The sequence below is a fragment of the Hipposideros armiger genome, unplaced genomic scaffold (assembly GCF_001890085.2).
Source record: "Hipposideros armiger isolate ML-2016 unplaced genomic scaffold, ASM189008v1 scaffold_4, whole genome shotgun sequence".
In the NCBI taxonomy this organism is placed as follows: Eukaryota; Metazoa; Chordata; class Mammalia; order Chiroptera; family Hipposideridae; genus Hipposideros; species Hipposideros armiger.
In genome coordinates, this window is record NW_017731354.1 from 6,001,682 (window position 1) to 6,028,676 (window position 26,995).

Consider the following 26,995-nt stretch of genomic DNA (forward strand, 5'->3'; position numbering starts at 1 on the left):
TTTCAAGGTGTAAGAAAAAGTAATCACATTGCATACAGGTTTGTCTTCTAAAAATTTAACAACCTTATATTTCAGTAAAAAAAAAAAAAAAAGAAACCCCAAAACAAAAATTCCCCCAAAGCCAACAACTCCTTGAAGCGTGTGTTATGTGTGGGGAGAAACTGGATGGCTGAATCCACTGCAGGAAAGGTGGTGACTTTTTAAAGGTAACTTTGAGATATAGCACCAACTCCCAGTTCCGTTTAACTCACAACTATTCCCAAATAAAAAGAACTGGAGTGTGTAAGGCCCTGCTGTAAGTCAGACCTTGAGGAGGATTAGTTGTGTACTAATATTATTACAACATACTAAATCCTGTAACCCTATTACAAAATCTACCCTCTAGGCAGCTTCTCCCAAACTTATTGTTCAACCATGTAAAAACAGTCATAACCTAAAATCATTACTACCAAAGAAAAGGGGGGGGGTGGGCAGAGGGGAGAGAGGGGCTGGGAGGGGGAGTGTTTCCTACCGCGCCCCTCAGTTTACTGCTTCTTAGGACAATGAACCAGCTTTGGGGGGTAAAAAAGAAAGAAGAAAGAAAGTAAAATAAAGAGGAAAAAGAAGGGAAACTTGATTCAGTTCCTTAATTAACTTACCTCAAAGCTCAAATAAACTAAAAAAAAAAAGTCCTAATAAATAATAATGGTAAGAGGTAGTGAACTCCTTTTATGCTATCGATTTATGAGAAACCTTAACTATTAAAAATTCAGGATTCAGAAGGCCATAGGAAAAAGGAAAAGACCAGGCAAGCATCACTTCTCCGCGAAGCCCGCGTGGTTTTTTTTTCCTGAAAATGTATGGAACCAGTACAAATTTATAAAAAAAGACTAAAAAGCCTTTTCTTTGGTGTTTCCTATATTCATTGTTAACTTTAATAGTATTACAGTGCGGATGGTCTCATTAGAAACTTCAGGAAAAGATGAGTGAGGGGGCGAGGACACATGAAGCCAGCTGAGAAAACCCGGAAAAATATTCGCAGCTGCTGCAGAGGCCCGAGGTCATTCCACCTCGATTTACCTCGAGTACCCAGCTTCGCCTGGGGTGGGAAACGAGGTTCAGGGGGGCTCTTCTCAGCGGACTGAGAAATCGCAGAGACTCTGTGTAAGGCTTGAAGCTTGAGAAAGTACGGGGTGGCGGTGGTGGGGGGAACAAACGCTGTAAACAATTTTCTCGATCAGTCTCAGTGCACCCCAGTTTCTCACAGGGACCCCCACGCCAGGGGTTCCCTTTCCCGACTGCCAGCGGGTGCAGGGAGCTGGGGTCTGCCGGCTTCTCTGCGCCGGTCCTCGCGTCCCAGCTCTACTGAGAAGCAGGCCTCTGGGGAAGGAGCCGGGAGCGTGGGGCCCGGGCGGCGGCAGAGTTGAGTGGACAGAGGTGCCGATCGAAGGGCCGCTCCTGAGCCCTGTCGGGGTCCAGCTCCCTCCTCCACACCCCACAATGCCGCCCGGGACTCAAGCATCCGGGGAGACATGAGGAGCCTCTGAGACCACGCCAGGGCTGCCCCTGGTCCTCATGGGGCCCGGGAGCCGCTCCATCGCCTCCGGCGCGGGGCCTGGGAGCTCGGAGGCCCCTAAACCGAGACCCATTCAGGGACAAGGAGGGATCCGCGGTGTCCTCCGCCCGTACCCCAGATTTCCCGCCCGACCTCGCCCACTCTTGGCCTCAGCCCCCTCACACAAACTTTGTTCGGGGCTTGTTCGTTCCCTCCGGGACCCCGCAGTTGTCGCTTCCAAAGGAGAAAGCGAGTGCCTCCGTTTCAGGGGCTTCTCCTCGGGCTAGAGAGCCCTCGGGCCCTGGAAAACGACCGCTGCGTCTCTTGAAAAATGGGGTACCACGGCCCTCGGGGGGTAGATTTCTTGGGATTGGGGGGGATGCATGTTTTGGGAGGAAAGGTGCGGGGATGACCGTGGGCAGCCGGAGTCCGACCCTTTCTCCCGTCCGCCGGCACTGTCTCCGGAGCGACCAGCAGCCAAGAGCCCCCCCAACCTCTCCACGACCCCAGCGTGTCAGGCGCGGGCGCCCCGACATCGGTTCCCATCTTCCTGTAGCTCTGAACCCCGAAAGGCACCCCATTCGGCGGTGCGGACCCAGGTGGAACGTGAGTGGGGTGGGGTGGGGGGCGCAGGGAGCTCCCCATGCTCCGAGTTCGGCACGGAGCACGGAGTCAACTTCCTTCCCGCCAGCAGCAGGGCCGGGCGGCGGAGGCCCGGCCGGGGGCCCCGGGCGCGGCGCGGGGAGCGCAGGACCCCCGCGCGGGTCGGTGCGGACCGCCTCTGCCCGCCCCCCCGCGGGACCCCGGGACCCCCGCCGCGGCTTCGCGAGTCCTGGGATCCGCTCCCCGGAAGAGCCGGGACGGAGGCGCAAGGCCGGAGTGCCCTCTCTCCCCTCCGAGGAGGACCCTGCAACTCCGGAAAGATCCCGCCGGGATAAGTGTTTGCTTTCCCCGGGGCACAGGGAAGCCCAGCGGAGGCAAACTGAAAATTAAACAGGAAAAAACAACAAAAAAAAATGCGCCGGGTCTCCAAGGAAAGCGGGGCCGCCGCGGCGGGGCGGTGGGCGCGGGAGCCCGCCGCGTGTGCGTGGGTTCCCGGGGTGCGTGGATGTGAGCGCGCGTGTGCGCGTGTGTCCGCGCCGCGGGCCGGAGCACTCACCATCTCGCCGGGGGAGCGAGGCCACTTCGGGGTCGGATTGGAAATGTTGAGGCTTCGCTTGCTTCCTCCGCGACATGCTGGCTCAAACATCAGCTGGGGCAGAATAAAAAATTACTAAAAAAAAATCTTCTCAAAATTACGGAAATCGAGCGGCGGCGGCGGCAGCGGCTCCCCCCGCCCGCCGGCCCGCCCGCCCCCTCCCCGGCTCCCCGGCCCCCCGGCCCGGGGCGCAGCGCGCATGTGTCCTGCTATAATTATGATTATCAATAATGCATTGCGATTAATCATAGAGGGGCTCTTTGAAAGGCGATTGGCACCGGGCCAGCGCTATTCAAACCCGCTCGCCTTAATCAATTAGTTCGTGATTTGCTGCAGACCCCTGTCTCTCCGCGCGCTGGCCCAATAAGCCGGCCGCGGGGCTGGCTCTGCGCGCCGCGCCGCCCGGCACTCGGTTAACCCTCTTCGCGGCCGCCCGGGACTCCGCGGCCCGGCCGCGGGGGGCCGGCCTCCTCGCCTCGCCTCTGCGCCCTGGGCGCTCCGGCCCGCGCCCCCCTCCCGGCAGCACCGCCCCCCCCCATCCCGGGCTGGGCCGACCCAAATTAGCATGCCCTCCCCGGAGTGAAGCTGCCCGGGCGGGGGGTGGGGCCGGGCCGCAGGGGCTGGAGACCCGGGCGGCGGGCGCGCCGCGAACTTCCCAACTCCGGCGCTAGGCGCGCCGGCCGGCCGGCCTGGGGGAGGAAGTCCAGCGGCGGGAGTGTTTCTTCGTTTCTTTAAGAGCTACCAGAAAGCAGTCCACCCCCCACCCCCATAAAAAAAAAAATAAGCGAGTGGGGACGAGCCAGCCCCANAGACCCGGGCGGCGGGCGCGCCGCGAACTTCCCAACTCCGGCGCTAGGCGCGCCGGCCGGCGGGGGGGGGGGAGGAAGTCCCGCTTCGTGAGTGTTTCTTCGTTTCTTTAAGAGCTACCAGAAAGCAGTCCACCCCCCACCCCCATAAAAAAAAAAATAAGCGAGTGGGGACGAGCCAGCCCCACGCCGGTCCGCCTCCCGCCCGCGGTCAGGCCTCCCGCCCGCTCGCCGCCTGGCTCGGCGCTCCATCGCCCCGAGTTCTCCTGCCCCTGGATCCCGGGCTCGCGGGGGCGCGGAGAAGAGGACCCAGGAAAGGTTTGGGAACGTAATGGGTTTGGGGCCGGGGGGGAGGGGCGGCGCTCCCGCCACCCCGATCCTTCTCGAAGGGCCCGGATCCGCCAGCCTTCGCTTGCTCCCTCGCTCCCTTTCTCTACCTCGGACATTCCCAGGACAATTAGGGCTGAAGTTTTCGGGAGAAGCAGCCCCGAGCCGTGGGATAAGGGGCGGCACGGCTCCGCCCAGGTCCCCTCCTGGACCTCCCCCCCGGCCGCCCGGGTTGGCTACGGGGCGCGTCACTCCGCGGGGAGGCGGTGGCCGCGGTGGCGCCGCCGAGCCCGGGGCGGGCGGAGAGCCGGGACCGGCCTGGGATCCGAGTTCAGCTCCCGCCGGGGGGAGGGGAGGGGCCGCCGCTTACCCTGCGCGCTGCAACCCGCCCCCGGCCGCGAGAGGCGCGGCCCGGCCGGGCTGGGCCCTGGGCGAGGCCAGTCCCCGCGACCCCCAGGCTCCCTGCCCCGGGGGTGGGGGCCGTGCCCCAGGCTCCTGGCGACAAGGTGGCCAAGCTGAGCCCGGAGTGAGTGCGTGCGTGTGTGTGTGGGGGGGTCCCTGTCCGTTGCTGCCTGGCCCCGCGGAAGCTCGCCTCCACCTCGGGCACTTGCCGAGCGCGGCACCCAAACTTTTCGCACGAGCTCCATCTCCCCAGGCGAGGAGGCAGCCTCCCTACCCGCGCGCCCCAGAGCCCCGAATCGGGAGCCCGGGTCCCTCACTCCCTCCTCTGGGCTCGGGCGCTTGCGAACCTGAGGCTCAGTTCTCGGAGCAGCCTAGCTCTTCCCCTCGCGCCTCGGGGTCTCTTCGCTCCAGGGTTCCCGAAGTCCTGCGCCCGAAGGACAAACTAAACTTCGGCTGAGTGATGGGGAGGAACGGGGGGGTGGGGGTGCAGATACACAATCCCTGCCCTATCTCGCGATCGGGAAAGGAGAGGGCTCATAAGGACGCCCCAATTCGGGAGCGCCCTTGAGTCTGGGTAGCACCACGGTCGGTTCGCGCGAAGTGGGCACGGATCTTCCGAGTAGAGTTTCGGGTACTCCGGTCCCTCACCGCGCTTCCCCCAGTGATCTCTCTCAGCGTCTTGGGCCTTTTAAAATTATATATATGTATAATCTAAATCTTTTGTGTATGGGTAAATGTTTCTGTTTTTCTCCTGCCGACCATTTTCCCCCCCGTTGGTGTAACTTCTTTCTTTCTTCTTGTTCGTCCTTTCTTCACCTTTTTCTCTTCTCCCTCTTTATTTTTCCTCTCTTCTGCCCTCGCTTGGTCCCTAACACACACACACACACACACACACACACACACACACACACCATCTCCGCCTTGTTCTCCCTTTCTCCCCAGGTCCTGTTGGTTACAGTAGATTTTGATAAAAAGACAAACGAAGCTATCAGTGAAGCTGATGTTGAAGAATGAAGATAATAATGTTTCCATAGGTGGTGCCTCAAATGCCATTATTTCTCACTGAATATTTAAAGAGATCCCTCAGCAAAGATGGATCTGCGTGCTCCTGGGGTGCGGGCCGCTCGCTTTCCCCAGCCCCCCGGGAAAGTGTACAGGAGCACGTGTAAATCCCGCACCCACCCCTCCCCGCAAACGGTGGTCCTCGCGACTCTCCCAGGTACACGGACGCATCCGTGTGCACTCGCACACCCGTTTATCTGGATAAGCCCGCGTTAGGAGCCGCCCGCTCCAATCTTGGCCTCTTGGAAGTCCGGGCCTCGGGGCACCGCGTGCCTCCAGGAACCTAGCAGAGCCGGAGATCCCGCAAACGCTTCTGCCCGGGACGCGCCTCGTGTGCCCCGGGGAGCTCCCGGGAATAGCTTCACACGTGTAAGATACTTGCTCTATGTGTGAATAAGATTGGGGGGGGGCCTTCCCTCCCCCCAAAACATCAGAACAAACAACCAAACGAATGCACACGCAAAGGCAGCTTCGCGATGTTTAATTAAAAATGGGCGAGCAGAGACTAACTAATTCGGGGGATCCAAACTTTAGTAACTTTTTTCGTTCTTTTGCGTCCTCGACGGCGTACAGGCGGGCGTCTCGCTCTGTGCGCCGCATCCCCCGCTAATTTCTTGTTTGTTTTCTTTCCCTCTGTGGCCCGGAGAGGAGAAGGGAGGTGGAGGAGGGGGGATGGGAGGAGGGGAATGGTCGAAATGGCGGGGAGAGGAGAGTTAGGCTTTATTGTTGATGGCAATACATCAATTACGGGCCGTTGTCTCGGGCCCAAGTTTCTTGGTTCGCTGACGCGAGCGCCGCAAAGTCAGGACGCCGGTGAGGCTTCGCGTGCTGCGAGGCAAAAAAATAATTAAATTAATAAAAACAAGAGACAGAGTAGGGGTTGATTTTTACTTTTGAGCGGGTAGAAAGAAGGCGGCGAGTGCGAGTGAAGTGCTCCAGCTGGAGCCCATCCCCACGGCTTGCTCACCCAAGGGATCAGGGCGCTCTGCAGGGGCTCGCGCGGTGCCAGCCTTGGGTGGGGCAGCTGCTGGGGAAATCGGGGTGACGGGATTCGGACTTGCCATTTCCACCAGACAGCCTGACACTTTGGGGCCGATCCACGCTAGACAATGGGGGTGGCCCGAAGTGAGGCAGCGGCTGCGCCAGGGTCGTGACCTCGTGGGTCGACAAGAACCGCGCCCCGGAGCGGCGCTTGGAGAGTTGTGCAAACTCACATTTTGGGGGCGGCCTGATGCCTTCATTTCTACCAGTCCGTCCCCTCGGGTTTCCCAAGACATACAGCATCCTTGGTGAGTTGGCAAGGCCCGAAGGGCTGTGCCCCAAGGCCGCGGGCCACAACTGAATTCCCAGCAAAGGGGTTTCCGAGCCTCTCAGCTTGGTCCCCGATCCTGGAAAGGGGAGAAGGGGTAGGGCCTTCCCTTCCGGAGGCTCGGTTGTTTCACTCCCCAAAATATCTTCTTCTGGCCCAGTCTGACCCCGGGGTCTGGGATGGAGCCTGGAATGAGGCCTGGCCTGGGCCCCCGGACCCCCCTTCTCTTTCCGCGGGCGCTGGTTGGGCACCCGCGAACTGAAGGACGCCCCCACGCGCTCTGCGGGTGCCCCAGCGCCCCTACTTCCCCAATCCCCAGCCCCAGCCCCCGCTGGCCCCTGGCCTGAGCTCGAAGGGCAGTAGCGGAGGTTTCGTTTTCTTAAGCCACGAAGAGAGCGGGGAAGAGGCGGCCCCGGCGCCCCGGGGGCGGGGGTGGATGCACAGCGATGGTATCACATTATTGATGGGGAAACGTTCAGGGCGGGAGCCCGGAGATCAGGTTCCCAGTCCCTCCCCTCCCCGGAGGTGGGAGGGACGGAGTGGGTGGTGGCGGTGGTGGCGGCGGCGGCGGCGGCGGCGGTGGTGGTGTATGTGTTGGGATGAGGACACCTGAATGCACCGGCATTAACCACTCCGCGTTTATTTGTATTTTTCTCATCTGAAAGTTTGGGGAGGGGGAAAGGGAGGCAGCATTGAGGTGGTTAGTACCCTAGCCCTTGGTACTCTCTCCTTGAGTTGGGGTGGTGGTAGAAAAATGACAGAAAGCAAAGACCAAGATTGGAAAGCTCTCCGTAGGCTCGGCTCTTTTCCAAGCCCTGGGACTTGCCTTTCCCCGGAGTTTCAGAAACTCCTTCCTTAACCGAACTGCTGTCGCTCAAATCCTAACGTCTCCTCCGCCACTGGAAAAGCTTCGAATCCGAGGCCTTGGGGAGCAGGCTTGGTGGGCACCCCCGGTCTCGGCACGGCGAAGGCTACGCTGTGTGCACCCTGCGCGCTGGCTCTCCAGCCGTCAACTCCCGGTGGCGCAAAGGCGCCCTTTCCGGGGGACTCCGCCGCCCACAGCCAAGGGCTATCTCCAGCCCGGCGCCGGGTGCAGCGCGGGGACCAGGCTCCCAGGCGCCGGCTCCGGCGGGAAATTCAGCGGTGGTGAGCGGAGGGCGGACTTGGTAACCAGCCGCACGCGTCCCAGCCGAGGGTCCCACACCGCCCGCCCGCCCGCGGCAAACTTCGTCTGTCAAATCTTGCAGGACCATCCCCACGCAGGCATTTAGAATCTCACTTCGCTGGCGACCGCAAGTGCTGGTTGGTGCCTGCGAGTTTTACTTTCCGTCCACCTCGAGTGTCTTGCACTTAAATTCACTGCGCCCCGCATGCAACAGTGCCTCACTAAGGGGTGTCTGGGTATAAAATTCCTCCCAAAGGAAATGTCTCAAGGTAGAGAAAGTGGAAAAGACTAATCGAATTTATAAGGAGAAAACCTTTGCTTCCTTCTGGTTGAAATCCCTTTGCGGTTTTCTGAGCGTGGCAAAAGAAAAAAAGGACAGAAATCATCACCATGCAAACGAGTGTAGCCAGTCTCTGGAACCCAGTGCTAACTAAGTCGGCTGAACCCCAGAGGGCTCACAGACCCCCATTTTCGAGCTCAAGAAGTAGGATTTAGGGATCCAGTGAAGAGTGATGATTTCTTACATGGCATCTGTTGGGAAGAGTGTGAGATCTGTATGCTGTGTGCATTTGGGTGGGAGTGGTGGGGGGTGCCTGGGGGTCTTCCAGGAAACTTATTTTCATTCATAGAGTCCCTGAAATGACCTCCCTATCAGACGTTTAGATGAACTAATTTAGCAAATTTCTTGCAAACTTTAAGAAAACTATACTCTTGTCACTTTCTCTAGCAACACGTACCTTTCTAAAGAACAGATTTAAAAAAATCTCAGAGATGTGCATCTTGGTTTTATGAAAAGCTTGTGTGCAGTGAGTCCTTGCGTGGGGATGACTTCTCCTGGGGCCGTGTTCATGGAGGAAAACACCTTTTGGTTTCTGTTCCGTAGAATTCAAATGGCCAGGTCTGATTTCAGAACCATCCTGGGGGGCCAGGCCCTTGTCTGCCTGGCAGCCTGTGAGCAAGGCCTGCCTGCCATTCACATTATTGGTAATTTACAAATCCCTCAAGTCTCTGCTGAGCTGTGACTTTCATAGGGAATATTTCTTTGGGTTTCTCTCCGCTGAGAAAGTGCTGCTCAGCGTGAGGGAAAGATGTGTTTCTCCTGGGGCTGCACTTTGAGTCAGAATTGTAGCTTTCCCCTGTCCCCACGACAAACTTTAATTCATCAGTCCTGTGCCTTCAGACCTTCTTAGCTCCCTATGTGTGATGAATAAGAACGGGTGGGGGGGAGGGGGGCAACCCCCATCCCTTCTCCTTCTGTTTCCTTTTCTGACTCAACAGTGTTCTTAATTATTACACTATCATTTCTTTCTCTCGGTTTCCAGCTTCATCTGTCCAGCCGCAGGAACACCACTGCTCTCTGGAAATTAATATACATTGTAACATGCACCTTTCAATTTTAGAACCTGGCATCTCCCGGTTCCAAACCTGTGTCTCCCTGCTTCCTTGTGTCTTCTCAAAACAGAAGCAATTATCTAAGCCATAATCCTGAAACCATCAACACTTACACCCTAATGTCAGGAACTAGCTCGAACTTCTTCCTCTTCCCGTTGATAATTCTCATTCTGTCCTGGCCTCCACTCTTTCGTCCTGGGCTCCCCACCCCCACCCCCACCCAAGACTCTGACATATTTTGTAGTAAAACCTTGAGAGGCCTCGCTCAGCACTTGGCTCAGGCTGGAATGGATGTAACTTTTGCTTAGTACGTGGCTCAGGCTTTGCTGTGCCTTTACCCAGGGACTGAAAACAGAAAGATGCCAGCAGATCTCTTTCTCCTACCCAAACCATAATGATTCCAGGGGAATTGGAGATGGAGCCCCCATTTTCCAGGTTTGTTATTATTTTCCCTCTCTTTCCTGGACCCCACAGAACCTCCAGTTTGGGGGAATAGCAGTGAGAAAACCTGCCTCGTATGTCAGCCCCCTTCCACAATCTCTCTCTTTTTTTTTTTTTTTTACTGATTTCAGATATTTGCCACAGACCAGCTTCATTTCACATTTCCTGCATGGGCATTGGAGTCAGGCTGTTGGGGTTCACATCCTGGCTCTGTCATTTAACAGTCCTGGCTGTGCACCATGTAGGGGGTAGCCTTGGTCAAATTAATGTCACTACCCTCTGTTTCCTGCTCCATAAAGTGTAGCTAATGGAGAGGGAACACAATGCTTGCTCTGCCTCTTCCTAGCAGCGTGACCTCCATATGTCTCCAAGAGTTCCTTCATCTGGTAAATGGAGATAATAAGAGTCCTTATTTCATAGAGCTCTTGAGGGTTAAAAGAATTAATGTGTGTGAAGAATTTGGAATAGTGGCTGGCATATAATTAGCACAATGTAAATGTTAACTATTATTGTTATTACCTCACAGGGTTGTTGTGAAGATCAAATGATGGTTAAAATGTCATCATCCATCCATCCATCCATCCAATCCATCCATCCATCCGTCCGTCCATTTATTCACTCTACAGAGTGAATGTGCTAGGCTTAGGCGATACAACTGTGAAACAAACCCTTCTTTGCCTGTCCTTGTTGGCGGATGATGAATCACAGATTATTTCCTGGGAACATGTTATTGTGTGACTCAGTATTGAGGGTGAGTGGAAGGTACAGGAGCAAAGGTGAAAGGGGTGCTTGATCTCAGGGAATTGCTAACATTTTAACAGGAAGCCCCAACTAATAAAGAAAATTGACACTGGAGTAGGTTATGCATGAGCCCAAGCCCAATTGTGCGGAAGGGTCACCTGGGCCCTGGACAAACCGTCTTCCTGCTTCTGGAAAGTTTATGAGCCCTGGTGGATGTGTAAGTGGCCTGTTGCTTAGGCACAGCCTGTGTTCACCTGGCTGTTTTATTTGGATCACATTTGTTTTGATCTGTTTTGGTTTTTATTTTTTTATTTTTTTCAATTGTGTAGACTCCTCGAAGTTTATGCAGAAAACAATAAAACAGGTGCTGTTTTTCTTGGGGCCCCTTGAAAGGTATAAACTACTTACAGTGTTGACTTAGGCCTTACTTTTCTGGCTTTTTTTTGCTTTCCGTTTTTGTCAGATTCTAAAAATTAATCATGGTCATTACAATAGAGCATTCTGCAGCCAAAGCTAAGGTTTGGGCTGGAAAACCTTCCTATTGGCCTGTCCTACCCTCCCAGGTGTGTGTCTATTCTGGACTGAGAGCCGCTAATGGCCGCTGCATGGATCAACTCATTATTACCATTAGAACCATATTGTGACCAAATGTAATTTAACATCCACTGGCAGGATGCAAAAAGTGCTCTTGCGAACACTCCCACCCCCACCCCCATGGTTTGAGATTAAAACACTTTTTATGGGCAGAATCTGGAAAAAGAATGAAAGTCTGAGCAAAACTACCTGTTAGCAGTGGGGCTGTGTGAAGTGGGAGAGATGAGAGTGTACGTGCGCGGCTGTCAAGGTCATAACGGCTTCCCGGGAAGCACAGCAACTGTAGTTTAAGACATTCGCAGATGTCAGAGAGTGGAGGGCGAGGTTTCTTTTTTCCCTCGTGTTGAGGGAGTAGACTCGATTTAATCTGTCACTTGATGTCCTCCTCAAAAATAGTGCCCAGGGGCCTCCAGGGGCTTTATTTAGAGGCTCTCAGGAGCTTGGCAGTATGTAAATTATGCATGAGTGTCCTTCATAGTTCCCCGTGGTCACAATCTGGGGGATTTAAACATGATTTAGCATTTCAGATGATTTGTAGGAGTGCTAGAGCCAGCCAGGGCAGCGCGAGAGCCCAGGCTGGTTTTCTCACCATTGCATTAAATAGGTTTCCATGTGTTGGCTGCTCAGCCGGTTCTCCTCCTGGCTTCTAAGTGAATCTATGAGAGGCCACCCACTGTTGGTGGGTGGCCTTTCAAATGCCTTCACTGTATCAGGGAGTTCTGAGATTTTTTTTTCCCCAAACCAAAGGTTTTATAAGTTAAAAAAAATACAATTCAGTCTACAGTGACCCTTCACCTTCTCATTAATTCATTTACTTACAAATTCATTTACCGACATTTATTGAGCACTTACTATATGCCAGTCTAGGCATGAAGGATACAATGGTGACAAGACAGGTAAGATTCTTGCTCTTCTCATGACAGGGATTTAGATAACAAAAAAAATTCAGTAAGTTCAGGGAATGGTATGCACTTTAGAAAATATAAACTATGTGTGAAGTGATGGGGAGTGATGGGTGGAAACACAGGGAGCAATATTAGGGGGACCAGGAAGGCCTCTGAGGAAGTGACCTCTGAGATGTGAATGATGAGAAGACGTCAACTTTGCCAAGTTTTGGGGACATACACATCCCAGGCCAACAACAGAGCACATGCAGACATCCTGAGAAGGGGACATGCTGAACGAAGTTTGCTCCGTTTTCTTCTCCCCTTTTCCCCTTCTCCTCCTTGTTAGTACACTTTCAGGAGGATTAGGTAAATCAGTTTTCCTTATTTTAAAAATTGGTTTCCCCAGGTGAATGGCTAAAATAAATTGTGGACTCTCTGCGCTGTGGAATACTACTCAGCCATAAAGAGGAATGAAGTCCTGATTCTTGCAATGATGTGATGAGTCTCAAAAGTACTCTGCCAAGTGATAGAACCAGAACCAAAAGAGCGCATTCAGTTATCATTCCACGTAAATAAACTCCTAGAAAAGGCAAACTATTCTAGAGTGACAGAGAGTCAAGCAGTGATTTAATGGTTGCCTCGCAATGGAGTGGGAGGGAAGGAGCGATTGCTAAGGGGCACAGGGAAACTTTGGGGGGCAATAGAAATGTGTGTTATCTTGATTATAATCATGGTTTCATATACTTACATACATATTTCAAAACTGATCAAACTGTACACTTGACATATATGTGATTTAGTATATTTCATTTATATCCCTATAAAGTTGAAAAATTAGGTTTCTCACTTCAAAAAATGTTGGAAATGGCTGTTATGGAAACAGAATTTAAAGAGAAAATGGAAATTGTGACTGTCATATTTAAACACCTGAACCCTAAAAGTTCTCTGGGGCTTGGTCACGTTTGATCTGGGGACAAGTATTGCCTTGGGTGGGGATGGGACTGGGGTTGGTATGAAGCCACCTACATTGACCCTGGAAAAAGCATAAGGTTTTCCTTGTGTTTCTGAGTAGTAGTGACTTCATTATTCTACCCAGAAACAAAAAGTCCTTTGAAAGCCAGGTACTAATCTTGTCTCAGAATGAAAGGCCCTGCGCGTGGTGGGAGAGAAGGTCACAGCCTCCAGTGACAGGCACATCCAGATGTAGTTCAGGGTCTGAGCCTGGACCCACACTATTTGGAACCCCCAAACTGACTTATGGTTTGCTGACTGGATGATGGTTTCTCAATGCCATAGACCAGTTGTGATGGAAGACCATCTCTGATGAAGGACCAGATTCCTCCCCCCCCCCCCCGTCTGTCATGGACCAATACTTTTGTAGAACACAGAAAATACAGATTAGTAGAAACAAATTGGACTAGAAAACCCAGTCACACAAAAATATAAGCCCCCAAGTTGTATTAGAGTCAGCAAACTTGACAATTATTCTGGCAAACTGCCCAACTAGCTTCTAAATGCAGTCTTGATTTCTCTAGCTATGGGGGTGCAGACAGACAAGAAGCAGTTCATGGCTGGACCACAGTGTGAGTAGCCCTGGAGTCACGCAGAACCTTGCACACACGGGGTAGTGGTGTGTAAAATATTGGCTTTCATTAGTTCTCAGGGCAGGTGCATGGGACCCAGAGCAACCAGAGTCCCCCAGGGCAGGTTTTCTTTGAGCCATTTGATGGTTATAGTTGTACGTCCTGAAAGGGTTAGGAAGTGGTTCTTACACTTTAGTGAGCATAACAGTTGGGGTGAGGAGGAAGGTTGCTAAAAATGCATATTTCTGAACCACAGCTCCAGTATCTGCAGAGTGAGGGCCAGGAGTCTGCATTTTCATCAATACCCTGGTGACGCCATAGTTGCCTCTGATGCATGTGTTCCGAGGACCTCATGTTGACAAGTACTCATGCAGACATAGTGGAGGTGGCCCAGTTGTGGGAGATTCTCTATCAGTATATGCTTACTTCTCTCTATAAGCTAAGTTTAAGGTGAGATCTTGAACTTGAGAAGCAAGGATGCTTCTATTAGGGTTCTTTGCTTCAGCAAGTGACCCTGTTCAATTTCAACCAAGAAATAACCTATTAAAGGACTTGGGGAGTTCACAGATTCTTTAGGAGGCCAACAGAATCAGGCCCAGCCTGTTGAGATTCGATCGTCAGAATAGTTCCTGAGAAGACATTATTAGTGCCCCTGGAAACAGTGGCACTGCTGACGCCACAGAAGCTGGGCACCGTGGCTGCTGGGTGTTCACTATAGATCTCACTTCTGTGACGCCCTTGGCAGAGCGGGTTCTTTACAGGTCCTGGCTCCTGAGTCAAAGTCTTGCTGGGGAGTGTTTGAAGGCTGCTTCATAGCTGCAAGGGAAGCTGGGAAAACGGATGCCTGGCATGTTCAGCTTCTGTCTTGGGAGTGATGTAAGACTCATGTGGTTGGGAGTGTCCTGAGCTGGGTGAGCCAGAAGGATATCAGGTGTTTCTACAGACGCTCATAGTCCTGTCCCCCATGGGAGACTTTCACAGCTGTCTCCTTATTTTCCTAAGCATCACAGAAGGCCCACAGAACACATGTCGAAGATGGCAGCAAGCTTACTTTCAAGCATGGAGGACAGCAACAGCCCTTCTGTTGAGGTCCGTCCTCTGCATTTGAGTGGGGCTGTCCTCCTTTGTAACCCCAGCAGCTCAACCTGATGGGTTGGAGAATCTCTTAGGAGACTCATCAAGCACCATCAGCTCTCAGCAGCCTTGTGGAATGTTCTCAGAAGAAAATGAGGGGAGAAGGTAGTGCCAATGGTCGCTTGCTTGCCAGGACTCGGGCTTGGGGCTGAGCACAGTACACACATTAGCTCCGTGAATTCCCCCCAGGAACTCTGGGAAGTGGTTTCTATTTTTCCCCACTTTATTTTATTTTTAATTTATTTATTCTAATCACTATTTCCCCCTATTTACAGATGAGAAAATGGAGCCTCTTGAGTAATTTCCCTGAAATCACAGAGTTTTGGAGCTGCTGGATGCTTAAACCAGGTCTCGTGACATCTTTATGAGAAAACAAAACTAAACTAAACGGAACTAAACAACAATGAAGCTTTCATGTTTTAGGAATCCCAGGTAAGGAAGGGACTTGGGGTAGGACTTTGGGCATAACCCAGGCCCCCATTTTGATTTAAATTGATAAGAAGATATATAGTTGAAGGTGGAGATTCATTAAAATCTCGGGAGCTGTGGTTGTGTTGTATTTTTTTATGGGTGGTCTTTAAATGCCTTTAATTTGGAACTGATGAAACTGATGGAGAGCTCTGAGCAAAGTGAGCCCGTCCCAGTGAATGAAACTGGCTCTGATTCTAAATGAGCTCATGGCTGAAGTGGGCAGTCCGTCTGAGTGACTCCCCAGCCCCCAGGAGGATTCAGAATTCAAGACCGGCAGAAGTCTCTGCTTCTTTCTTTTGCTCTGATGATTATAGGTGAAAAGTGGAATGCACAAAAAGTTGAAAAGTAAAAAGCACCAGGAATTGGGAAAAGGCTACGAGTTAAAACCCTCGCTCTGGTTATTAGTAGCAGGGTTTCCCCCAAGCCTGTTAAACTGGTGCAGCTTCATTTCCCTTCATCGGTGTAGTCACCTGTCGGGGTTGCGAGGGGCCGCCAGGTGGTCAGCTCCGCATGGGTAGGACACACAGTACGGTTTCAATACATGTCTATTGAATGAATGACTCTAGCGAGAGAAGGGCTGTTGCAGTGGGTCTGCATACACTGAAATGCGGACAGGCGCTAGCAGCCTTGCACTGTTGTGATAGGGGAGCATCTCAAACTTGATTGCACTCAGAAATAACCTGGGACCTGGTGACAATGTAGATTCTGAATCAAAAGGTCAGGGCAGTGGGTCCAAGATTCTGAGGTTCTAACAAGCTCCCAAGTGATGCGAATGCCACTGGTTATGGACCACTCTGTGTAGTGAGGGTGTAAGTAAGTGACCAGCAAATGTACCAGTCATGCCAGGTGAGAGTGGGGGTGGGGGGAGGGGTCACCGAGGCAGTGATCTGCCAACAGGAGACGGGCTCTGTGCTCCAGCGCATCTTGTGTCCAGAAATGCCCCCAGCCCGACGCCACGCCTGTGAGGGAGCACGAGGCTCGCCCTCTTTCTCCTCAGGCAGCAGCTCGTGCGGCCTGGCCCTGGTGTCTCATGTTTGCCATATTTGGTGAAATTGATGGCTCTGGCTGCCTGTCACTCTGAGTCACCAGTGTGCAGCGCTGGCATTAATAACCACTAATACTTGTTAGACATGGTGTGTTGAGCACTGGGCACAAGCTGGACACGTGATAGGCACTCCAAAAGAGATAGCTGATGATGATGGTGGTGGTGGTGATGGTGATGGTGATGGTGGTGGTGGTGGTGGTGGTTTTATGAAATCCTTTTGCATCTCTTTTAGTTCTCTTGGCAACTCGATGATGTATTAATTGTTCAGGCTCTGGATTGTCTGTAAATCCTGGACATCGCAGGCTCATTCCCATCTCTACACCTTTGCTTGGAGCAGTGGTTTCCTCCTGGGGGCAATTTCTACCCCCAGGGACAAAAATATCTGGAGACATTTTTGGTTGTCATGATGTTAGGGGGAGGGGCGCCACTGGCACCTAGTGGGTAGAGACCACAGATGATGCTAAACGCCCTGCAATGTACAGGACGTACAGGACAGGCCCCCAGGCCCCCCGCGCCCCCCCACACACACACAAATAGTTACAGGGCCCAAAATGCCGTTGTCATCTCAGCTGAGGCTGAAAAACCCTGGCTCAGATGGCTTCTCCCCTGGAGGCTGCTTTCCCCGGTTTTACCTGTGAATCCCCCCACAGGTCTCTAACTTGACTTTGGCATGGAAGAACCTCATTAGGTTATTTCCCTAACTTTTAAGGCCTATCACCTCTTAATGCTAAGGGTTTAAACCCAGGCCAGCCAGAGCTTCCCTGACATTCTCATGCCCTAGTCCTCTGCCTTTTACAGTAAGGATGGGGGTGCAGGGGTTGTTTTCCCCATTCAAGATGTGTAGGGAAGAAGGAAGAAAAGGTTCCTGGGTGTGTGTGTGCGCGTGTCGTCTGTTTCAGAACTGGACTCTGTGGTCCCTGTTCACCTTGCTCTGCCCGAGGTCGGTAGTCTGCCTGGATTGAGGAGGCACAATGCTTAGCCCGGCCTTGGCTGCAATGCCCAGGCTCATTTTTTGTTTTGTTTGTTTTTTTCTTTCAAACACAGAAGAAGAAGAAGGAGAAATAGAAGGAGAAGAAGAAAAAAAAAAAAAGCATGTTAGGCAACTAGCTTGGCAGAATAATGCCTTTTCCTCTCCAAAAACCGGGGAAGGCTGATGAGGTGTGGCCTCCCTGGAGTAATTTAATTTGGAATGTCTCTGGACAGCACGTGGGTCTCTGCAACACCTCCCCCAAGCCAGGAGCAGCCCCAAACCCTCCAGCAGCATATCCAGTGAGATCTGCTCTCTCAACGCGACACACAGGAATCCAACGTGGGGATCCTTTGGGATCCCGGGAGGTGGCCCTGCCGGTGCCAGCAAGCCAGGGAAAACCTGTTGAACAACACGCGGAAATGTGGCTGGGGAGTGGGAGGGCGGGTGGCAGGCGTGTGGCACGTTGCCTCCTGGAAACGCTTGCTATGCTGCACGCTTGTGGGGGGGATGTTTATCAGAGAGGGACCGACAGCAGACGGGCCTGCCTGCAACGGGATGACCCAGGATCTGGCCTGAGAGAAAGAAGGATGCGCTTTAGCCACCTCCGCCAACACATCTTATGGATCGGCTGTGCTCCCACCTCCCTGGAGTCGGGGGAAGAAGAGTAAAACAGTCAGGCCCCAGCAGGGTGGTACTGGGGCTGAGGCCGCCTCCTGGGGTGACCGTGTACACGGTAGTTGTCACTGCTGCTCCCCTCCAAGTCACCATTCTGTGCCCCCAGGCAACCCAGGCCTGCTTGCACAGTGACTTTCAGAAAGAAGCATGCCTCTTCTGATGTTTTTTTCCTCATGGAAAATTCATTTTTCTCCCATTGACACACTGGACCTCCCTTAAATAGGACTGAAAGCAATTAATATGGAGTGTGAGGGGAGAGATTTCCAAGCCCAAAGCCTGCAGGCCGAGCTTGCAGAAAAGAGTGTGTGCCCAGCCCTCTGATTTTGCGTGTGAGGTTAAATGGCCATGATCAATATATTGCCATAAGCACCGAGAGGACATTTTCATGGCCTGTACATAAGCGTCTATAATGTAGAAGAGACGGGGTCTGCCACCAGCCCCAACCAGGGTGTAAAAACCATCTTCCAAATAAAAACACAAAGTCACTTTAGCAAAAGTTCTGTTCTGTGGCTGCAGAGCAAGGTTGGCTGAGAATCAGGCAGGCTGAAACTGGAGTCGGGAGGTGTGGGTGTGCGCGTGGGGAGAGGGCTTTCCTGGGACGGTGGGCTGAGGTACCCGTATATAGCTGCGTGGTTCAGCGCCTGGCCAAACCTGGCAGTGAGCTGTGGCTCCGTCATTGTTAGCTTCATGACCTTGGGTAGGTCACTCAAGTTCTCTGAGTGTCAGTTTATTAATGGCAGCAATGGTATTAATACCTGGCCTCATAAGGTTGTAAGGATGAAGTGGACCAATGTGTGTACAATGTGTAGCCCGTCTCTGGGGTTTGATAACAGCTCACTAAATGGTAAGAAGGAGGAAACATGCTGTTGGTGGCATGGATCGCTTGTGTCTGGAATGTCCCAAATTACAAAGTATAACCACACACCCTCCTATCCGACTCGGAGCCTTCACATAGGAAGCAGTATCAAGCACTTGAAAGCGAGCTCGGTGGCCGAGTCCAGGCAGAGCGGTTGTGGAACATGTCCCTGTGATGACTGCTTGAACTCCCGAGCTGGGCTTGGACCCCTGCCCTGAGCCTTTGTCCCTTCACCACTCTGTCTTCCTGGTGCTGCCCATTGGCTGTGTGTCCCCAAGACCAAGTAACTTTCACATTAGGGCTACCAAACCATAGTTAAGAAGGAGAATTTGTGGCTGAAATTGTCCCTCCATGTTCTTGTTTGTTTGGTGTGACTTTTGGATGGTCTGTGCCTTACATTCTGTTGTGTTCATCCAGGGAGGCCAATTCATGGTGACGATGGCAGGCGGGGGACCCCGAGCAGCCAGCGTCTGAGTGCGGAGGGGAAAGTTGCCAATTCAGCAACTAGGATTCTGTGTACCCTTTCTGGTCAATTCAAACCTTGTGTTTAACTCAGATCATCCCTTATTGGGGGCCATCTGAGTCCGTCATCATCTCAAGAGCTGACATGTACTGAGCCAGGCATTCAGGGCAATGCTTTACAAGCATCATTTCAGTTGAGCTTCACAGCAGCCTCACAAAGGAGGCCCTTTATCAGGCAGCCTTCTTGGCTGCAAGCAACCAAACCATCTTGCTGTTCAAGAAGGAGGGGGGTTATTGGAAGGACGCTGGGGGCTTCTGATAAAGCTGATAACTGTTGTGATTCAGTAAGATGGGTGGCTGCATGGTGATTGTAAGAAGGCTGGAACCCAAGGTTATGAACAGGGATAGGGACCCAATGAACCCCAGAGGGCCAGGTGGCAGGAGGGCCATTCTGTGCGCCACCTCTGATGCTCCGGTCACAAAACGTCCAGTCCTCTCCACTCCCTAGAGTCACTCAGCCTGGTTTTGCTGAGCTCACACCAAGACCTGCCATGTGGCAGGAACAAAAGATCTTGTCCATCAGGCATCGGTCATGCCCTGCAGGCTCTATCTTCCATCAAGCATACACGCCTTTGGGAGTTCTGAATGGGGCAAAGCTGGCTTGTAGATACTCAGATTGGCACATAACCCCCACAGTGACATTCCTGTCCCTGCTGTCCAGATGAGCTGACGCTCGGCAGGGTTGGGCGGACTTTCCAGTTTCTCACAGGCATCAAGTCGCAAAGCCGGATTTGCTCTCAGAATTCTCGTACTCTCAACCCGGAACTCCTATCCACTAAGTGTCTCTCCCTTTCATTGCAGACAGCATCGGTTAGGAACTATTGCATAATATATACTGTGCTATTCTAATCTATTTAATGAAGACAAAAATTTTCTTTTTAAGCCAAAAATTTGGGCGTAGCTTGAAGGCTACTTTAAATAAATAAATAAATAAATAAATAACCTCTGAGGCCCCTCCCTGCCTGGGGTCCCTTCCTACTTTCCTCTCCATACTCATCTTGTCCTCTCTGCCCTTGGCAGCCGGCGCCAGCCAGCGCCAGCCAGCGCCAGCCAGGCCCACCTCCTGCCTGGCCCCTTTCTGCCCCTAACCCTCTACCTGCCATGCTGCACCCCGGGCAAAGGCTCTCCCCTCAGCTCTTGCAGGGCTGAGGAGTCCTGGCTCAGATGCCCTTCCCCAGAGAGGCTGCCCTGTCTAAACTGGTCTCAGCCAGTTATTTTCTGCTCAGCATGGCCTTCAGCACAACTGACACTTGTCTGCTGATTGTTAGCTGCATTGAACAATGCCTAGCATATAGAAGGTCTTCAGTAAATATTTGGGGAATGAAAGAATGAGTAACTCCCACCAAGATACACCTGGGAACATAGCGTAATCACCTGAGGAGCGCTTTCAATCTGCGAAGCCCTGTTCCTGCTCCGACTTGGCCCTTCCCAGTGAGACGCTCTGCCACTATTTTGGAAGGCGATGGTGGGGGTGGCGGGGAGATGCATAATCCGCTCTCCTGATGTTTCTTGCTTATCCAGTCCTCCACCTTTCTCTGTGTGTAATATTTTAATCAGGGAAATGTAGAGTAAATAGCACCAGATTCAAGTTAGGGCTCCTGGGTTCAAGGCTGGGTTCAGGGCAGCCTGGCTGGTTGACCTTAGGCAAGCTCTTCACTGCCTTGAGGCTCAGTACAACTGGGGTCATAAAACTTGGTCAAGCTCCCTTATAGAGTTGTCAAGTGTCAAATAGGAGAGAGATTATGAACATGCCATGTACCGCAAAGGAGTCACATACTTAACACCTAAGGTATTGACCCACAAGCCACACTGGCAACGCAGCGCCACAACCCTCCCAAGGAAGTGGCAAGAACTTGGGCATGAAGTCCCTGGTGGGATCAAGCAAACAGGAAAACACCTTCCTGTCTTCTAAGAGGGAGTCCCTGAGCCTCAGAGTCTAGAAGAGGGCTTCGGTGCTTTGCATAATGATTTGCATATCCTTTGCAAGTCACCTGAGGCAGGTGGGACTGTATCGTGGTCCATAACACTCCCTCCAACCATCCTTCACATCGGCCCTGCTGGAAAAATGGTGGGTTGAGCTCCCCCTGGGGGCTCCCAGTGCTGTCCCCTCCTTCTAGAAGCAGGTATGGGGGTGAATCCAGGCCTGAGAGCTCCCATGCCACACGCTCTGATGGATGGCAGGCCTTCAGCGTGACTGAGCTTTCACAGCTGAAACCATTAAAGGTTATTCTCCTTTTAATTCTTTGTGGTGGTTCTCACTCCTTGCTTAGAGAAACCTCTGATTTTCACTTGCGAGATGCACGGTTGCTCTTGTCATAGCCTACAAGGCGATTTCAGTTCTCTGATGCCAAGGAACCTTTCTGCTAATCAAAACACAGCTGCAGAGGCCCGCCTGATCTGCCAGTGGGCACCCCAACTTGGGGCTATGCCTGACTGTACCTGGGAAAATAGATATAATTAAGATAACAGATATCATATGTATATGCAAATGCAGCAGGTAAAAATGACTAGCAATGAGACAGCACTCGACTCTGCCAAATCCTATCAGACCAGTTGTGTGGTTTAACCAGAGGCTCACGCTGTCACCGCCACGCCCGCCCCACAGCCAGCTCTGGTGCTCTCTCCCCGCTATGCTGGACCCTTCCGGCAAATGATTTTTCCTTTTCATATAAAAATAGATCCCCATAATTTTCTGAAGAGGCTCATCCAATAGCCCCAAGTCTTATGAGCCTACAGGGGTCCCAGAACCTGAGAGATAAGTGAGGGAAAGAGGGACAAAGAGGGAAAGAACACTATCAAGGTTTGACCTTTAGTGAGGGGCGTGTCCCCAAAGTGATAGCACCATGACCACAGAAGACCTGACAAATCATTATGAAGACCAAGTTTCTTTTTTCCAACCATCCTACATGGAGGGCCTGGAAGTTTGATGCCAGGCGTCAGCAGGCTTAGGTTTAAGTTTTGTGCCTGCCTCTTCCCAGTGTCGTGAGCTTGGGCAAGTGACTTATCTCTCTGTGCCTGAGGTTCCTCACCCTAAAATGGGCATCACAACAGCACCTGCCTCAAAGGGCCTGGCAAGCCCTGAGCTCTTAGATTATGTTGTCTCTTGCAATGGGTTTGTAGGAGGGGAAGAGCCCAGGATCAGGTCTAGTGTCCCCACTCCACTCTCTCATTCCATCTGTGCGCCCTTGGCTAAATCGCCTCATCTCTCTGAGCCTCAGTTTCCTCATCTGTAAAAAGGGCTAACAATGCCTACTTTCCTGTGCTGTTAGGAGGATCAAACAGACAGTAGATGGGTGTCACCATGTTGTGTAACAGTAAACAACAGAGGCAGGTTTTGTTGTTGTTTTTGTTTGTTTGTTTTTTAGATTTTTTTTTATTGGGGAATCGGGGAAGGGGAACAGACAAGTTGCTGTCCTTTTGTTCTTCAGTCTAGTTGTGGAGGACGTCGCTTCACTGGCCCAAGTTGGCACCATCATTGCGCTCTTCCTGGGCGAGGCAGATCAGTCGCCGGCTTCTGGACGGCCGCTCACAGCGGCTGTCTACCGCTCACGCTGGCTGCTGGCTACACACGGTAGCCCATGGCAACCCACTGCCACAGGGGCTGCAGTCCACACCGTTGCTGGCGACTCATGGCAGCTCAGCTCCAGGTCGAGCTGTTGTTCAGCATCTTAGCTGTGGAGGGCAGTGTCACTGGCCCTCATATGTGGGATCCGAACTGGGGCCCTCTGGCGTCCCAAGCCAGTTCTTAACCATCACGCCACTCGGCCGGCCCAGAGGCAGGTTTTGTATTTGGAGTAATGGCGGCTGCACCTTTCAGGAGCCCGAAGCCTGATGTGATGGCGAGAATCTCATTTGTGAGACTCTGGGTCTGAGAGGGGCTGAAGAGGTCCTTGCTCCCATGCAGTCTGTCAGAAGGGTTACGAATCTCTGCAGATACACAACCCACACACTTTTACCCAGCTGTGCACGCTTCAGTGTGGGCGTCCACCCTTACGAACCCATGAGGGTCTGCATGAGGATCCGTTCTCATTTCCATGCACTCTGTGCCTACTACACTGCCTCATCCACCGTAGATGCTCAAGAAATATGTATCTAAGGGCCAGCCGAGTGGCTCAGTTGGTTAAGAGCTCGCTCAAGAGTTTGAGCTCTGAGCAACAGCGGTTTGATTCCCGGCCCGAGCTGAGTAGCCGCTGAGCTGCCAACAGGTGGCAGGATGGCTCAGCTAAAAAAAAAAAAAAAAAGAAATATGTATTTATTGGTTGCCTGAATCACTGGATGAATAGATGGCTGAATTACACCATAAACTTGTTTGTCTGCCCTATAGGTGGAGTAGAGACAGCTGTTAGCATCCTGACCCCTCTACAAATGGTGAGGACGATACTTGTATAGGGTCAGGCGGGCTTCCGAATCAAACCCACATTGAAATCTCAGTTCTGCCATATCCTAGCAGTGACCTCGTTTGAACTTCAGTTTAAGAAAACGTGCTGAACTTCAGTTTGCCTCGTCTGTGAAATGGGCATAAAAATAAGCCCTCCTCGATAAGGTTATTGTGCAGATTGCTTGAACTTGGACAGGCCAGTGTCTGGCGTGTTCGTCAAAGGAAGGCAGTGGAATTGAAATGCATCTCCTTGTCCCTCCTCCTCTGCCCACCTTCCCGTATGCACTACATGGATTCCAGGCCTTTTCCATACCCAGGACGGCCCCAAGCCCTAGCAGTGAATCTGATCCTTCATCTAATCATGGCATTGATGTTTTTTATTCCATTGAAGGCATCAATATTTGTTCAATAGCATAAGTCTTAAATAAGCATCTAAACGACATGTTACAGATGATGAAAGTCATTTCCGCGCAGAAGATTATCTCACACAATCATGCTCCCATCGTTATCTGGGGCCTCTACAGTTGGCAAACCTCCACGGCTACTTAAATGATAACATTAGTCCTAATACCGTGCAAAATGACTGGTTCCTCGGGGTAGGTTTAGTTTTAATAGTGTATGTCAGCAGCAAATAGCTCGGAAGACCCCAGAGGAAAAAGCACAGCTCATGCTCTCACTGAAGCGATGATATGGATATATTTAATATCTGTATTAAAACCCTTTTAGGCGCCATGGTGATATTGAACTGGATAGTTAGACATGTGCAGGCAAAGCCCTTGGCTGTTTATAGGGCACGACGCAGTGTGCATTACAGAAACCTTTTGAGGTTGTTCAAAGTCGAATTTGGGCTTCAAAAATCTTTGACAGACATTTGACCCCAGTTGTAAAATGCTCTGAAACAATCTGGGAGAATGAAATCGCCTCCTTTTTATTTCTTTGGTTTCTTGGTACTGATAAGTTTGCTGCACTGTTAAAATGTCTAATCACTTGCCTCCAGCAGCAGCAAGCTTCCATCAGAAGTTGCAATTTATTAGGGCACCCAGCACATACTTGCTGTTTATGCAGAAGATGGCCAGGGATCCTCAGAGGGAAAGCAAACCACAATTTGGAATCCAGCATAGAGTCATGGATGAAGGGATGGAAAACGAAAGTTACTTGGGAGTCGATGTCAGGGGAGATCATGGAAAAGCTACACCGATTTTCTACTCCAAATGCTCAGGGTGAAATCATAGAGTCCAGCCTGGACCGAGAGGGGTGTCTGACCTGCACCAGGGAGGGGAGAAGGGGCTGCGGGGGACAAAGACGCTTGCTAGGGATATACACCTTCCAAGAAAGGGCAGTCCTCTCTGCTTCAGGGTGTGGTCAGAGAAGACCATAGGAAGAGCAATGAACAGATGCAAATTTTAGCAGATGGCTACTCTCAATGTCCATGCCCATTGGCCCTCGTAGGTGTGGACCTCACTTCAGCCTTTGTACCTTAACCAAGGGCAAACTGAGTTCTGTAGCAGGGGACCGTCTCTGAGACAGCGAGGCCATTGGACTATGGCAACTGCAGGCATCTTGGGATGGCCTCATTGGCACAATACCACAGACCTCGCCCTTGGAGAAAGGGTCGTGGAGGCCCCTTGGATGACCACAAAGAGTTACCTCCTTCTGGTAACCAGTCACCCAGGATGGTGCCTGGGAGGGCACCTGGAGATACTGAGCCAAATTGGGACTGTCAGGTCACTATTCTCTAAGAATGGACGTATAAAGATATAGGGGATTCCCTACATATCATCCTGGGTCCTTGGCTGGACAAATAGCTCAAGTTCCTTTAACATTTTTGATAACTGTATTTCAAACCGGGTTATAAGGAATAACAGGTCTTCCGGCAGAAAAGGGTGCTATAGCTGTCAATTTGGGAAATGTACACCTTGAAGAGTCACAGTGACATATTAATGGCTCTGATATGTGCTGAAAGGAGAAACTAGCCAACAAAAGTGGTTTCACTCTGTTTACCCTGGCGTTTCCACCAGTGGTTTGGCTATGAATTCCTTTCTTCACAGGAAGTCTACCATCATTGAACCCCTGTGATACTCAATTTAAGAATCACTGTGTGGTAGCAGAATTCTAAAAATGCTCCCCCCTTTCCAAGACCCTCTCCTGATCATTCAGTTCAACCCAAGTATGGCTACTGCAGTAAAGAGATTTTGCAGACGTAATTAAAGTTAAGCAAACTGACCCTACGATACAGATTATCCAGGTGGGCCTGACCCAATCAGTTGAGCCCTTGATTGAAAGGATGAGAAGGAGGGGAAGTGCCCTCACCGCATTTGGAGGTGGAAGGGGCCCCCTGAGAAGGAACGTGAGCAGCCTGGAGAAGCAGAGAGCAACCCCGGCTGACAGCCAGCAAAGAAATGGGGGTGCCATATCTGCAGACACAAGGGATGGGATCGTGCCAACAAACAACCTGAAGGAACCTGACAGCACATTCTGCCCAGAGCCCCCAGATGAGGAGAACGCGGTGGCCAGTACCTTGATTTTGGCCTTGGCAGATTCTGTGAGAGGACCAGGTGAGCCCGCCCACGTCTGACTCACAGACCGGTGAGATAATAAATGGGCGTTGTTTTAAACCACTAAATTTGTGATAATCCGTTATGCAGCCATAAAACACGAATACGTGCTCATTCAGAGAAATGAAAGCAGGGTTAATTGTGGTACACTCTTCCCGCCTCCGTTACATTTATAAGGTGTTTTACAGGTAACAAAACACTTCCATCTATCGATGCATACCAGCAATGCTCAGATGCGGCCGGACAGGTGTTTCCATTTCTACAGGTGAGGAATAGACTCGGGAAGGTGGAAGGACTTGCCCAAGACACAAGGCTGCTCAGATGGGGCTCTTTTTGTGACGTGTGTGTGTGTATGTGTGTGTGTGTGTGTGTGTGTGTGTGTGTGTGTGTGTGTTCCTTTCCTCTTTCTTGCTTTCAAATAGGAAAGAATGTGACCATTTGGAGACATTGCAATTGGAAGCTTGCAAAGGAGGATGACAAAAAAAATTCAGAGAAGGACACATCAGGCAAAGGGTCCGGCTGCTTCATCAGAGAGGTCCTTTCTTTCATCTCTTGTCTCCGACCAGAAAAGCTTGTTAAAAAAAGGGCCCGCAGCTATGAGCCAGGGACAATGTGTGAGGCAGGGTGCTGGCAGCCGCCGGAAGTGGACTGCTAGGAAGCTTTATTTGGAAGACGAAGGGCAAAGACACAGAGGACTGTCATATCAAGAGAAACAGTATCTGCAGGCTGACCTCTCGGATGGGTGGTTTGCAGAGGTGGGACTGCCTGCGTGGCTGATCCGTTTTCTTTGCCACAGCCAGCATTTCTACTTGTGCTGTTGGCACTTTTTAAAGGAGCCCCTAACTTAGCATCATGGAGCAGACACGTCATCGAGGACCTCCCCGCTCCGCTGCCCCTGCCACGCACACAAATGGAGACTGAGGTCCAGAAAAGGGATGGGACTTGTTC

The 26,995-nt window shown here is 51.8% G+C and overlaps 1 protein-coding gene and 2 long non-coding RNA genes across 7 annotated transcripts in view; 1 reads left to right on the plus strand and 2 right to left on the minus strand.

Annotated features, from left to right (window-relative positions):
• The window catches only part of SALL1 (spalt like transcription factor 1), a 24,551-nt gene extending 19,605 nt beyond the window's left edge, over window positions 1–4,946 (minus strand). Inside the window, exons 1-2 of one of the 3 annotated variants that reach the window (XM_019643733.1) lie at window positions 4,615–4,946; window positions 2,694–2,786 (exon numbers count right to left, since the gene is read on the minus strand). In XM_019643733.1, coding sequence (XP_019499278.1) covers window positions 2,694–2,769 — 76 coding nt within the window. In that variant the 5' untranslated portion in view covers window positions 2,770–2,786; window positions 4,615–4,946. Of the gene's footprint in view, window positions 1–2,693; window positions 2,869–3,975; window positions 4,011–4,614 lie in introns of those variants that run through there. The other 2 variants (XM_019643725.1, XR_002124166.1) reach the window with 2 other exon arrangements.
• Window positions 3,620–26,410, plus strand: LOC109383386 (uncharacterized). Of its 3 annotated transcripts, XR_002124169.1 has the most exons (4): window positions 3,620–3,856; window positions 14,851–15,007; window positions 23,439–26,047; window positions 26,236–26,410. It is a non-coding gene; the product is annotated as an uncharacterized LOC109383386 (long non-coding RNA). The 3 variants fall into 3 exon arrangements; XR_002124168.1 differs by having other exon boundaries at window positions 23,439–26,410; XR_002124170.1 differs by lacking the exon at window positions 3,620–3,856 and adding an exon at window positions 4,243–4,391 and having other exon boundaries at window positions 23,439–26,410.
• On the minus strand, window positions 5,779–7,111 carry LOC109383385 (uncharacterized). Its single transcript, XR_002124167.1, has 2 exons — window positions 6,544–7,111; window positions 5,779–6,157 (listed from the first exon to the last, which is right to left on the minus strand). It is a non-coding gene; the product is annotated as an uncharacterized LOC109383385 (long non-coding RNA).
• Window positions 26,411–26,995: the final 585 nt, after the last annotated feature.